Source organism: Myotis yumanensis, unplaced genomic scaffold (assembly GCF_028538775.1).
Source record: "Myotis yumanensis isolate MYYU_CA2020_CCGP unplaced genomic scaffold, mMyoYum1.0.hap1 SCAF_5, whole genome shotgun sequence".
NCBI classification, from domain to species: Eukaryota; Metazoa; Chordata; class Mammalia; order Chiroptera; family Vespertilionidae; genus Myotis; species Myotis yumanensis.
This window is the reverse complement of record NW_027223756.1, coordinates 70,546,990-70,561,525: the sequence shown is the minus strand read 5'-3', so window position 1 is coordinate 70,561,525 and position 14,536 is coordinate 70,546,990. Positions and strand designations below refer to the sequence as shown.

The 14,536-nt window shown below is 40.4% G+C and overlaps 1 protein-coding gene and 1 pseudogene across 2 annotated transcripts in view; both read right to left on the bottom strand.

Annotated features, from left to right (window-relative positions):
* GALNT7 (polypeptide N-acetylgalactosaminyltransferase 7) overlaps window positions 1–14,536 on the bottom strand; it is a 134,874-nt gene that overhangs the window by 7,798 nt on the left and 112,540 nt on the right. Inside the window, exons 6-10 of one of the 2 annotated variants that reach the window (XM_070415473.1) lie at window positions 14,185–14,367; window positions 10,968–11,085; window positions 7,586–7,708; window positions 4,177–4,395; window positions 76–174 (exon numbers count right to left, since the gene is read on the bottom strand). In XM_070415473.1, coding sequence (XP_070271574.1) covers window positions 76–174; window positions 4,177–4,395; window positions 7,586–7,708; window positions 10,968–11,085; window positions 14,185–14,367 — 742 coding nt within the window. Of the gene's footprint in view, window positions 1–75; window positions 175–4,176; window positions 4,396–7,585; window positions 7,709–10,967; window positions 11,086–13,859; window positions 14,043–14,184; window positions 14,368–14,536 lie in introns of both variants that reach the window. The other variant, XM_070415472.1, reaches the window with a different exon arrangement.
* On the bottom strand, window positions 8,351–9,151 carry LOC139010690 (large ribosomal subunit protein eL21-like; annotated as a pseudogene).

The window sequence follows — 14,536 nt, the reverse complement described above, 5'->3', positions numbered from 1 at the left end:
AAGGAATTCCCAAGATCAACAAGCCTGGCAGCTCTCACTATAGAACCAATTTAAATATGAAAGGAGGTAATTTACCTGGTTCCCTCCCATCCTGTGGCAGGGTCCTAGTTCAACAAAGCCTCCGTTTGTCCTTCCCATGCTATCAATGCAGTAAGCAGATTCAAAGCCTCTGATCTAAAAAAAGGAACAAAGAACCAATAGCAGGCAACTGTTTAGTTTTTATTATGCCCTAACATCAGAGTAAAAGAGTTTCATGTTAAATATTGCAGTTCATAGTGGACATATGGGTATGTGTAATGCCATGTGATTGCTGTATTTATTGTCAGTCTTGGAATAGCTTAGAACATAGTAGTCATCTTTGAAATAATTTAGGGTCTTTAACTCAGCATTAGAATGGGTTCATTCCAAGGAAGGGCATTGGCCTATAGATTTTGATAAAATACCACAGAAGAAAAAAAATTAATAGACAGTAACTATTAAGTACAATCTCAGACTCAGATAATTCACGTGAATGAGAAGCAACTAGAGTTACCTAACCACAGTGGTCACAGACACTGGCCCTAGATGTCTAGAACAGAACTGAATTTGTAAAGTAACTCTCCCAAATGGCTGTGAGGCACTTTTGGTAGCTGTCTGCAGGGATGCAAGGGGCGAACGTTATGGCAGCTGGACCAGGCAGTGAGACTTTTCTATGACTATGGATAAGGTAGGAGAAAAGCCAACATAGTTTCCATCTTGGAAATGCACATTTCTTATAAAAAAAAACTTTTCCCTTTTTAGAAATATTACATATCTCAATTATAATTACTATAATATATGTTTTATTCATTCAGTCAGTATATACTGACGGAGCACTGTGACAATGTAAGAGCTTTAGAAGATACAAAGAGAAGCAAAAGCAAGTCCTGGTCCTCAGGACCCTCACGTCTGCAGGAAGGCTGAGGGGTCAAGTCAGTCAGGATGGAGGGATGGACGTGCGGAGGAAGAGCCCTCTCCCGCAGCCGCCTGGAGGAATTCCGAAGCAGCTGGTGGGTTTTACCCTGGAATGTGCAAGGAAGGCTGAGAAGTGAAATGTAAGGTGCCAGAACAGGAAGCGGTTAAACTGAAGATGTATTCAGATTGAGATTGTAAAGGGAGGACAGAAAATTCCACCTATTGATTCACTTAGGCATTTAGTTATTCATCCAATATGAAGTGAGTACTGTGTCAGTTATGTTGTAGGCTCTGATACAACCATGAATGAAAAGGATAAAGACCCTTGCCCCAGTGAGCTTATATTCTAGGGAAGGAAACAGAATATAAGCCCAAGCCACAATAGACATGTTAGAGAGGGATAGGTGCCGTGAAACAGAAAAGAAAAAGAGCAAGTTAATGAGGGCCTGTGTGGCTAGGAGTGTTTGGGGGATAGATAGCAGCTGGATCTCACTGAGAAGGTGCCATGGGAGCAGACTTGAGGTGTATGTAAGAGTTAGCTACGCGCAGAGGAAAGGTGGTCCAGGCAGAGGGGGCAGCAAAGGCTGCCTGCACTAAGTAAGGAGGACAGTGGGGCTGGAGTGAGTGAGGAGAGGAGTAGCAGGTGAGGCCAGAGAGGAATAAGGCCAGAGATGCAGGCCCTAGAGGCCATTAGAAAGGACTGTGCCTCTCTTTGAGGAACAGGAGGTATCACTGCAGGTTTCTAACAGAGTAACATGATCATTTTTGAAAGACCACCCTGACTGCTGTGTTTAGAACAGGAAGTAGGAAGGCAAAGCTAATTTCAGTGAGATGTGGTGGCTTAGACGAGAGTAAGAAAGGATCAGAGTCTGGAACTAGATGTAAGTGAGAGAGAAGGAAAGGATTCAAAAGAGACTCCAAAGCTTTGGCCTAAGCAATCAGCAAAGATAGGCTGGGGAGGGGAGACAGGGAGGTCACTGTTGGATGCGTTGAGTTTGAGATGTCTATTATTCAAATGGAGAGGTCCAATAGGCAGTTGGATATACTTGTCTGAGCTCTGGGAGAGAGATTTAGGTTAAAGATAGAAACTGTGGTCACCAACATGTAGATGGTTTTAAAGCCACGAGACAGACAAGATCACCAAGAGAATTCCTTCCTTTCGCATAGAAGGCACTATACTAATTAGGACAGGGGTCCTCAAACTATGGCCCGCGGGCCACATGCAAATACAAATATTGTATTTGTTCCCGTTTTGTTTTTTTTACTTCAAAATAAGATATGTGCAGTGTGCATAGGAATTTGTTCATAGTTTTTTTTTAAAACTATAGTCCGGCCCTCCAACGGTCTGAGGGACAGTGAACTGGCCCCCTGTTTAAAAAGTTAGAGGACCCCTGGATTAGGAGATTAAAAGATAACCAAAACTGGGGTCTGAGCTGCCAGGGGCTATGCTCTGGTTGGGAGTTAAACACAACTTGCTGTAATAGCACACAGAGGTGAAATAAGGGTACGGGATAAAGGTACTAAAATAAGAGGTGCAGAGAGAGAGTGGCATAGAGTCCTTTGTTGGCTTCTTGGAATTCCTTTGGAACAGATCCTGTCCTATTGTTTTCTCATCCAGCCCCATGAAACAATCCACCTGCTGATGGCTCCAAACATACATCCTTAGATGTACCTTTGCCTCTGTTCTGGGTTTCAGTATTACACGGCTTACGATCTACTTGACAACTCCACCTGGGCCTTTCCCAAGTCCAGAACACCAATAGAAAACTTGCTATTCCTGATCCCTCTCACTCATCCTGGCTACCAACTTCCTAATCTCAGATACCACCTGGTCCACTACTCAAATGAAAAACAAAACTAAATGTCATCCTGGCCCATGTCCTTCGCATACAAATCCATCAGTGACCTACCTCCAGATCTTCACTTTGTATGCTTCTCTTCACCTCTGTCCTTACGGCCCTGGTCCAAACTCCCATCAGTTCTCACTGGAAGTACCCTACTGATTTCCTAAACTGTCATTATTGTTTCTACTCTAAATCCTCACAGCAGGGTGATTAAAAACAACAGCATAAATCAAATCACGTTACCTTTCTGTTTAAAACCCTTGCATGGCTTCCTACCACCCTTAGGATAAAACGCCTCCCTCCTCACCTGCCTGTCACTTCGCCTTATTTAACCTGCTCTTTTCTTCTCATCAAACACGCAAAGCATTTCCTGGCTCAGAGCCTTCAAACTCATTTTCTTTTCCTGGAACACTTTCCCAGCTCTCTGATTTCAGATCTCAGATTAATGTCACCTCCTCAGAGAAGCCTTCCCTGCCCTATCCTTATGTCCTCTTGAACATTACCTGCTAATTTCATTCATAGCCTTTACCACCATCTATCAGTCTCTTCATTGTTTTTCCTGTTTTGTTTAGTGTTTTTTTTGGGGGGGCGGGGGAGGACGGCGGGGGGTTGTCTCTCATCTACTGGCATGTAAGTTCCCTGAGGAAAAGGACCTTGTTTATCTTGTTTTCTATCTAGAAGAGTGACTGGCTCAGCTAATATTTGTTGGACACATAATTAAGCAAAAACATATAGATGTGAAAGTTCGTGGCATGTTTAATACAGCACCCATAAGGGTGGGTGAATCAGAAATGCACCCAGTTACAAAGGCAAGTTTGAAGAAACAAAGAAATGACTTTGATTTTAATTATTTCCAGCTACCATTAATGAATTCGTTCACTTGACAAGCATTTTGAAGGCCTATTGCATATGGGGGTCTCTGCAGTAGTTCACTGGGACACAATGGTGAACATATACTAACTGACTGGCTAAGAGAGAGGCAATTTTCAGTGTTATGAGAACTCATGCAAAAACCACAGGACTGAGTCTTTTTGATGGAGTGGGAAAGAATAAGGAAGACTTTTCATTGAGAAAAGCTACAATGGTAATTCCTACATTGGATGCAGTAATAATAAGTTGGAATTAGCCAAGAAAGGGAGTCAGACTGAGGGGCAGAGAAGTGGCAGGAGAGAGTGGACAGTGTTCCGGACTAGAGGAGACATATGTGCAGAGAGGAGGGGACACACAGTCAGCTGCTCCGGGTGCTGGTAACTGGGAAGGTGGAGGAGGTACTAGACAGATTTACCCAAACTTTCCCTCAAGATTCTTCTCTCTCATACATTTCATCTCTCCCTGCATTCTCCCAAACTCAAGTCTCCAAACACACGCACTTTGATATCTGAATATCACTGATACTTACTTCTCCCCAGTCAATATTTTTGGGTGGCAAAGGGTAGTGTGAGGTGATATCATAAGCGATCTCTTCCATGAACCATTTGAAACTTTTGCAGTTGTGATCTTCTCGAAATTTTTTCAGCTCAGAGATATCTCCATATGCTAATGCCTTTGATTCAGGACGACTGGCATAGAAGTAGTCTTTATATTCATCCCACCAGACCTCAACAACTCTAACATAATTCTGTGGAGAAAAAAATTAATATCATTATAACAAATAAAAATATTTGTAATGTCATAAACAGCTTCTTTTAGACATCTGGAATATGACCAACATATAACAAACTTATTTCAATAAGGCCTAATATTTAAACAACAAATGCAACTGAGCTAATGACTCTAATATGTCAACTGCCAAGGATAAAATCATCATGCATGTTCAACTAAAAAGTGATGGACATAGACTCTTAGCTGCAAGAGATATCTATTCTAAGAGAATATATTCTGTCCTGCTTCTATAGGAAGATTTGCTACCTAGAGGGGTTTATGAGAGGCTGGCTAGACACTGGTACTCCTCCCAGAATTATCTCCATACTACTAGCATATGCAGGGAAAAACCCCATTTCAGAAATCATCATGAAAAATAATAGTTTTGTTTAATAAAAACACATCTTTGTAAGAAAAAAATCCCATTTCAGAAACCATCATGAAAAACAATAGTTTTAATAAAACACATCTTACAACTATAATAGGACCATTTTTACCATAACCCAGAATTAACTGGGTATTTTCCCCAGTTGGCACACTTTAAGAAAAAAGTAACTAATGAACAATAAAATCAGCTGACATTGTGATAACTGACAAAGACCTAACTTCTAAGGTTTTACCGAATGCTGCATGTAGGCATGAATATACGTGACAGATTTAGTACACACTCAATCTAGTCTCTTGGTCTTCTCCAGCATGCCTCAGCAAACTTTGTTGTAAAGGGCCAGAGAGAAAGCATTTTTGGCTTAGTGGGCCATAGATATCTCTGTTGTAACTACTCAACTCTGCTGAGAACGTAGCCATAGACAATGTATAAACAAATGGGTGTGGGTTGTGCTCCAATACAACTTGATTCACTATAGGGCTGGACCTGGCCCATTGTTTTACATCAGGAGTAGGAAAATCTAGCATTCTTTTACATTTTTTTCTAGACTGTAAGATAACTATCAAAGGGTTAACGTGACCTTGCAAGCATGTTATTGCAAAAGCTATTGGCTTCAACAAAGTCTTAAGCAGTGGTATCCTAAAAGAGCATGCAATATAGCTAACTATTTTGAATCCTTGCAAATTCATCCAAAATTAGACACAGTCCATGTCTTTTAGATACTAATGAATGTGAAGAATTAAATGCACACACATAAGGTTATAACAACAAAAAGAAGGAATATTTGTTTGGGGTGGAAAGGGGCACCATGGAGGGATGCTGGATGGCTCAATCTTGAAAGAGTGGTTAATTAGGTGGGTATCGTATTGAGGGCAAAGAGAAATGCAAATGAAGATGGCAAATCATGATGCATTTGGAATCCTCCAAGTAGTTTGCCACAGGTGGAATGAATGCAGGATTCAGAGAGAAACTCGCCTCACTGTTCTCATTTTAAGATGAGAATAATCATAGTCTTTATCTTATAGTATGTTGTGAAAATTAAAAAAAATTAATCTATGGAACCAATCAAAAAGTGTTAGCTATTATTATTTTTATGGACTTTTGAGTTTTATCCTTTATATGAGAAGTCATCAAAAGGTTATAAGCAGGAAACAGACATAAGGACATCAAGGCTGATGACAGAGAGCCAAGTGGGAGGCTGTTTAATATCCATGGGAGACATCTAAAGACCTGCACTAAGCATAGCAAGGAATGGACTTAAGAGATATGTCTGAGGTCGAATTGTCAGGGCTTCATCAGGTGAGAGGTGAGTTGGACAACCCTAACATGCCCCCCAAGTTTTATTCATGGGCAAATAGAGAACACAGGAAAAGGAATCACTTTTGAGAAAAAGTTTAAGTTTGACTACGTTGAGTTTGAAATATCTAAGAGGATAATTCTAGAAGACAATTAACTATAAAGATCTGAAACTCAAAGACAAATGGGCTAGATAAATCCACAAAAACCATTGGCACCCTGGTGGTTTTGAAGTGCATGGTGCTAAAATTGGAGAAAAGTGCCTGGCACATTCGGGGCATTCTCTAAGAATATGCTGAACATGACACTTCCTGGGTAGTTTTTATGGAAGCTACAATTCATTTGTAGAGTTCTCTTGAGTTGGTTAAGGACTCCAGAAAATGAAGGGCATCAGAGTTATGGGCTCTTAGAACTTACGACAGCAGCCCAACAAGACATTCAACAGAGGCTGTTATCCTAGCAATGGGACATGTGGCCTCTGTATGGAGCTTCCCTGGTTTATCCTGTTCTAAGGGACAAAAGATATTAATCGTTCACAAGCACTACTCAAAATTTGATTTTGTTTACTACAAACACTCCTAATATAATTAATTTTTAAAATTAATTTAAAGTTTTTTTTTTTCCAATATATTTTATTGATTTTTTACAGAGAGGAAGGGAGAGAGATAGAGAGTTAGAAACATCGATGAGAGAGAAACATCGATCAGCTGCCTCCTGCACATCTCCTACTGGGGATGTGCCTGCAACTCAGGTACATGCCCTTGACCGGAATCAAACCTGGGACCTTTCAGTCCGCAGGCCGAAGCTCTATCCACTGAGCCAAACCAGTTTCGGCTAATTTAAAGTTTTTAAATTTCACACGCTGCTGTGAAATTAGGCCTTGTGGGATATATGGCTGTTTGTCATTTTGATTTATTTAAAATAAATAAATAAATAAATAAATAAATATTAAAAATAATATTTTCCTCATTTGTGACTAATAGAAGTTGATATTTTCATTTCCACTACTTTCCTTTCTTACAGAGTGTCAGTCCTTTGGAATTTATTTGCAATGTCTTTATGGAGAACATTCATGAATGGGATACAATGACTAATTTCAAAGAACAATAAGGTATTTCATGAGTAAGTCTAGCCTAGGGTAAAAGTGAGGACCTGTGTGATTGCTTACAGCGGTTCTCAACCTGTGGGTCGCGACCCCTTTGGCGGTCGAACGACCCTTTCACAGAGATCGCCTAGACCATCCTGCATATCAGATATTTACATTACGATTCATAACAGTAGCAACATTACAGTTATGAAGTAGCAACGAAAATAATTTTATGGTTGGGTCAACATGAGGAACTGTATTTAAAGGGCCAGAAGGTTGAGAACCACTGGCTTAAGAGATTGTCCCATTCAGTGAGCTGACATTTACTCTGAGTACCACAGCATGTGGTACATAAATGTTAGTTCCCTCACCTTCTCCACTTTCAACCAGAAGACTCACCTTCATCGTTGGAGAAGACCCAACATTAATGGGCGGAGGATTCCCTTGCCAGCCCTCGAGACGGTAGATATGTCCCACACGAGAACAAGGGACAAACAGTAATTTGCCGCCACACTGCCATATCTATCAAGAAAAAACACATGTGGAAGTTGTTTCAAATGCCAAAATAAATTACGGCTAAAAATTTGCCTTGTAACTGTAAATCTGAAATCTTAATTAGATACAGCATCCACAGGGAATTTCTAAACTAAACAAATCTTAAAATAACTTGCCTGTTTTCCAAACTTATTTAATAACGAAGGAGGTGATAGGAAAGCAGTAATATCTTTTGCTGCTGCTAAGGGACCTTTTCCTAGGTACCTGTTGCTCCAAGCAACCTTTTTGCAATGTAACCTTGCCAAACCATGCAGAGTCTCCGTTCCTAACATCATTCATCGTTTCCGTTGCTAATATATGTCCCACCTGGGTGATTATAATAATCTCCTGCCTGGCTTCTTCACCTCTAACTTCTCTCTCTTCAATGCTATCCTTATTTATAGCAAGAGATTATTCTAGTTGAAGGGCAGCTTTGGGTCATGTTATTCCCTTGCTTAATATCTTCGATGGGTTTCCACTGCTTATCAAATTAAGTAAAAATCTCTTAGCTCAGCATGAAAGACTCTCTTCAGTATGGTCCTAACGCACCCGTCCACTTTACCTTCTTGAATGTGTGTCTTATTCATGCTGTCAGATTCTTCGAAACTGTGCTCCTCACTGTTTCCTGAATACATTCTTTTTTTTTTTTTTTTTTTAGGGTGACACAAAGTTTTCTTTAATTATTCTTTGGGGGGAAGGGATGCTACAATTAAGAGAAACATTTTTATCAGCATAGAAGTCTTTTTTTACTTTTGTCCCACTTATCATGCCATGAATTCATAGGGAATGGATTCCAGCAGCTCAGGCTCCTTTCCATTGGTCTCACAAAGCGTGCTTCTCTGGGTGGAGCAGGCTGACGCTTCAGTTGAAACCAGGTACCTTTCTCTTTGGTTTCCTTCTTTTTCTGATCATTTTCCTTCACACGTTTCAGGAAGCTGTCTCGGCTCTTAGAGAGCTTAATATGCTCAAAATGTACATTAACTCTCTTGGCAAGAATCTTGCCCTTAACTTGCTTGTTCACAATAATGCCCACTGCATGCTGGGTGACACTGCAGACTTCCAGTGTTGCCATGGGAACATTTGTGGGGCATTCCTTTTTGAACAGTGAACATTCCCTTGATGTCCACAATATCACCTTTCTTGTAGATTCACATGTATGTGGCCAAAGGAACAACTCCATGTTTTCTAAAAGGCCTAGAGAACATATAGCGGGTGCCTCTCCTCTTTCCCTTTGTGTTAGTCATTTTGGCGAATTACTGGAAGATGGCGGTTCCAGCCAAAAGTCCTGAATACATTCTTCATGTCTCACCTTTGTACCTCTTCCCATTCTATTTGCTCAGAAGTCCCCCTCTCCTCCCTTTGAGGCAGGATAGTGAGAAGCCAGAAAAATTCCTTGGCAGGTAGAATGGGTAAACTGAAACAGACAGCCGATTCAAACTGGCCGCATCCAGCACCCGGATTTTCCTGCCTCCTCCCTGGCATGACCACTCCCTTAAGCATTAAGCCCTCAGGACAGAGAGTTTCTGATCAGCATCACATAATGTTAGGAACAAAGCCTCAGGTTTGTTGACCACAGGGACAGGCCTCAGTTGTGTTTCAGCTCCAGGCCCAGAAAAGCAGCAAAACCAGATGAAGAAATGTCATGGTTGGCATCAGGACCAGATGCAATGACCAATGACCCCTAACCTAGCATGGACCAATTAATAGAGACCATGATCCTGACCCTATATGCTCATGTTGATGGATCAGCATATTAAAGGGCACACCTGGAAAGCTGATGAAGATTCTATCGAGATCCTCCCCACAAGACTTCCCTTAAAATTCCTGCTTTAGAAAAGAGATAAAGACACCTAAGACAAAGGACCCAGTGTGCGCTCTCAAGAGCACACACACACCTTCTTTCTTCAGGCATGCATATTTGCTTTCTCTCTCCAAAGCTCTAAGGCAGTGGTTCCCAAACTTATTTGGCCTACCACCCCCTTTCCAGAAAAAATATTACTCAGCCCCTGGAAATTAATTTTTTAAAAATTTTAATAGCAGTTACTCATCGCCCCCAAATGCACCTGTGGCCATCACCGCCCACCTGGATCGCTGCAGCACCTACCAGGGGGCAGTAGCGCCCACTTTGGGAATCACTGCTCTAAGGGTTCCCATGAGGCTTGCAACCAGGAGAGCAGTGGGCAGCGGCAGCTTGGCCTGGGCTAGCCTGGTCGGTGAATGTGTGTCCAAAGGCCCTTCTTTTGCCTATGTAACTTGTTGCCCGAGTCTACACAGCCCAGCTGGCTCACTTCTTCTGCCTCTGTGACTTTCCAAAAGGCCAAGGCAGCTCTCTGAGCAGCCAGCTAAATTTTCTTGGAGTGTACTTTTGCTTTACATGCTAAATAAACTTCCACAATGCTAGAGTTCTTGGCTCTGAATTCTTTCTTTGCCAAACTCAAGAACCGAGAGGCAACATTGCCAGTAACACCTTTATCTCTACTTACTGATATCATAACCATCTTTCTAGTTCTGCCTCAAATTCTTCCTCCAGTGAGATGCTGTTTCTTAATCACACCAACCAAATGACACTCTACCTTCTTATCATATTATGAAGTTAAGTATAATTCTAATCTCTTACTGACTGCAAGTTCCTTGAGAGCAAAGACTGAGTTATTCTTCTTCCTCACAGTGCTAAGCCCTGGACATTTAAGACATGAGGTAACGCATATCTGCTTAACTCAAACTGTGATATAGTTCTTTTTCTTTCTTTTGGGAAATGAAGTGGTGTTGGAGCATGGAAGGCATTAGCGCTCAAGGCCTGGCTCAGTGACGGGGGTGCTGCAGGAAGGCAGCTGCACTGTCAGTCTGAGGACACACAGTCGTCGTTGGATCTGCTTCTGTTCTGAGTCACGTCCTATAGTAATAAAGGGTCACTGTGTCAGTGGATGGTCAGATGTGGCCCCAACACATGCAGACTCCCCAAAGGGCTTCTCTAACAAAAGGCTCCAAAGTCCAGAAAGCCTTGGGTGTGGGGGAGGAGGAGGTATTTTTATTTCTGAAGCCTCCTGGCCTCAATTTTCAGACGAGCCATGTAAATATGCAGTACGTTTGGAGCTTGTATTTTGCCTACTTTCCTTCAAAGGCATACATTTTGCTAGCCATTCCTTATAATTTAAAGAAATGCATTGAACAGAACCCAGCCTTTACCTGAAAGTCACAAAAGTCAGTCACGACCGAGAAAACGCCATTTGTTTAAATGCATGGTTACCTTGTATGAGATTTCAAAGTTTTCACCACCCCAAATCTGGAGACCTGGATCATACAGACCCAGTTCAAAGAAGAACTCTCGTTCAATGGCAAATAATCCACCAGCCATGGCTGGGGACCTGAGAAAAAGAAACACTTGAATAACTATTAAGGATAAGCCCCTTCACCAATAGACAACAAGTCATTTTAGAATACAATCTAGATGATGCATAGAAGAGATAAAACTGATGGCCAAACATTAAGAAATTATAAAACCTTGCAAAAACGATCTGTTCATAATTCCTCAGTGAATTTACTGAAATTTCTAATTGAAATAGAATCATATAGTTCATTACAAATTAGAGCATTGCATCATTTCACCATTAGATGGAGCCTTGGTTCCTGTGTTAATTTAAAAATTAAGCCTTTAGATTTAGTAGAAGTAGCATTTTCTCTTTCACTCCTAAAAATACTGAGCCATACAGCCCTGGTTGGCTAACTGCTCCTGCAATGATTCATGAGTCATTATGAGATGAGCAAAACCATACACCATGGAAGTAGTCTGTCGTTTTTTAATTTTATAGCTCAGGGGCTTGCCAAATAAGGGTGTAATTCATCTTAGAACAGTCACAGTTCATTCAGAGTTTGCAAATACAGCGCAGAAGCGACACAGAAGAATTAGACATAGCCACTTACTGTGCCAGGGGGAGGCCTGCAGAAGGGCGATCGGTGCGGCCTCTTTAATTTGGTATTTTTTAGGGACAAGATAAAAACAATTGGGTAGCTTTATAGGGACAAGCCACTCACATCATTAGATGAGATATGGGACTAATTTATATCCTGTTGCCTGCATCCCCCACCCTGAATAATTATTTTTTTTCCAAATAATTATTAATGCATCATGATTCTCGAGATGCCTCTATTAAAGTACCTTTTTAAAAAATCACCACACCTAATATTCAATCTACCACTAATTCCTATTAATTCTACCTTGAAAACATATCTTGAATCTGTCTACTTCTTTCCAACTTCACTGTTCCCTTCCTGGACCAAGCCACCACTGCTTGGACGGTTGCAGTAACTTTGTAACTTGTGTCCTTTATTCTCTTCTGCCCCCGCCCAAGTCTAACCACACCACAGGCAGAAGGGACTCAACATGGGTCCCACATGCCAGCTCTCTCCACTCTGAGGCTCTGCTGGCTCCCTCGTCCTGAGTTCTCCTTCCCTGCTCCGCTCATGCCTTCAACTTGCCAAACTCTCTTCTGACTCAGGGCTTTCACCTGTGCTGTTCACTCTCCTGAAATGTTTCCCCTCCTCCTCCATAAGGTTAATCCCTCATCCTTCAGGCCTCAGCTCCGGTGACACTTTGTCAAGAGGCCGTTCCGGATCCTCCAGGCTGGATGAGGTTATCCTTTCCATCAACTCTGTTCCAGAGTTATATATGTAGTTTTCTGTTTAACTTCTGTCTCACCCGCTATATAAGTGAAACAAGGGAACCTATCTTTTAAAAATTTATTCCCAGAAAATAGTGCCTGGCACATAGTAAGTACTCATTAAATATTTGTCGAGTGGATAAATAATGAATCAAGTTAATTTTTTCAATGTTAAAGAAAAATCACATTGGATCAACATTATTCTGTCATACCCTTTCTTCTTAGAGTATGCTGCCTAACTCACTAAATATTAGCACTATTACATTTTTGGTTATATTTTCATGTCACATTTATTTAACTGTCATTTAAAATTATTATAACTCTGCCTTTTTGATCTTTAAATATATTCTCATTTATCTCAGCATATATTTGAAAATGCATCTTAACATAAAAACCAGTGAGTTCTTTCAAGGGGAAACCTCCCTTAAATTTTTCTAACCTACTTAAATAAATTTTTTTACTAGTCTATGGAATTGTCAGAAATAAAAACATAATCATTACCCCTTATTTTTTTTCTCCCAGGATTATATTAGTCAGGTAAGCAGGTAAACAGTTCCTGAATTATTCTAAAAAAGAACTTCAAAGGAAAATTGGGAAAATGTCAAATCAAGCTTAAAGTTCTATAATTTCCTTATGTTTGCCATTTCAGTATCTTGATATTGTGACATGCCCAAATCTCACCAGCATTTGCATGACAGTAGAAACATCTTTCCAAAACAGAGTTCTAACATTATCAGTAGTATAACAGGGAGAGAGAGATCAAAAGCAGAACCGTAAGATCAGAAAAATAAAATTAGGCACATTTAGAAGCCTACACTAACATTTGACTAAACATTTCATTTGGAGTCACTCTTTAGAAAGACAGTCAAATGTTGCAGTTAAAAGACCCTAAAAGCACAGAACAGCGTACATTGTTCTATTAAGAGTCACAGGAAGGACAAAAGCTGATTCTGGAATACAGTTTCCTTTTTATCAAGTGCTCTTCTGAGAAGGCAACAATAAAAGAGTGTATGCAACATTTGCCAGTCATGTATTTTGATTAATCAGATTTAACTGGTACAAAATTAGCATATAAAACAAAAGGAAGAAAAAAAAAACACCCCAATCTCTTGCTATTGCTTTCATTGCTAACATTACATCCAAGGCATCAAATCGGATATAAAACTTGGATTACAGGTAATTTATGCATTGTAAATTTACATAATGATTGTTCTTTTTTTGCTTGAATTTGGAACTAATGCCATATAACATTCCCCTTTCACCCCGTTCCCCCAAAATAAAAAGTGGCACCTGCATTTAGGGAAAAACCAATTATAAAGAAGTGAATGTGAATTTAAACCTGTGAAATAGTGCGAGAAAGAAGTCTTCAGAATCTAAGACAGCACCTACGGTTTTAATAACAAATGTTATAGCTTGGCATGAGGTTAATAGGTTAGCAGCAAATGGAGAAAAGAAACACATGTAAGTGATTTAGTGATTACCGATATGGTTCAGTTTTTGTCTTTCTGATTCTCTTCTCTTGAGGGGTCAGAGGCACCCGTTTCCAGAGCATACTCCAATCCCATGCTCCTCGGGCATACCCATCTTCGTCACCACCCCCTTGGGGTACAATTTCGTATGTGTTGCCATTTATGACATCTATAATCGGCACAGTGCAAATGGTTCTGTATTTTGTTGATGATAGCAGCAAAGATGAAATGGAAGGGTATGCATGGACCCACATATATATACATGAGTACATGGGGAAGGAAAAAAAAAGGACTTAAATAAACATTCCACATAAGAAAATAAAGGAGTAATCTTTACCGATAAGGTTCAGTTTTATGTTTTCTTTTGGCCTTTTCCTTGTGGCTTAGAGGAATACGTTTCCATAGTAAACTCCAGTCCCAGGCCCCTCTGGCAAAACCATCTTCATCCCCACCTTGCTGTGGTTCAATGGAATAATCATTCCCATCTATGTAATCTATTAGAGGCACAGTACATGTAGTTCTGAAATATTTACAGAAAATGAAAAAGCATTTAAGAACCCAAAACTGACTAGTATAGCATGCCTCGCTAAATTATCTCTTTTTGTCACTGATTTGGGTTTTAGTTGTTGTGGGGTTTTTTTTGTTTTGTTTTGTTTTTTTTTGGGGGGGGTCTGTTTGTTTATTTTTTT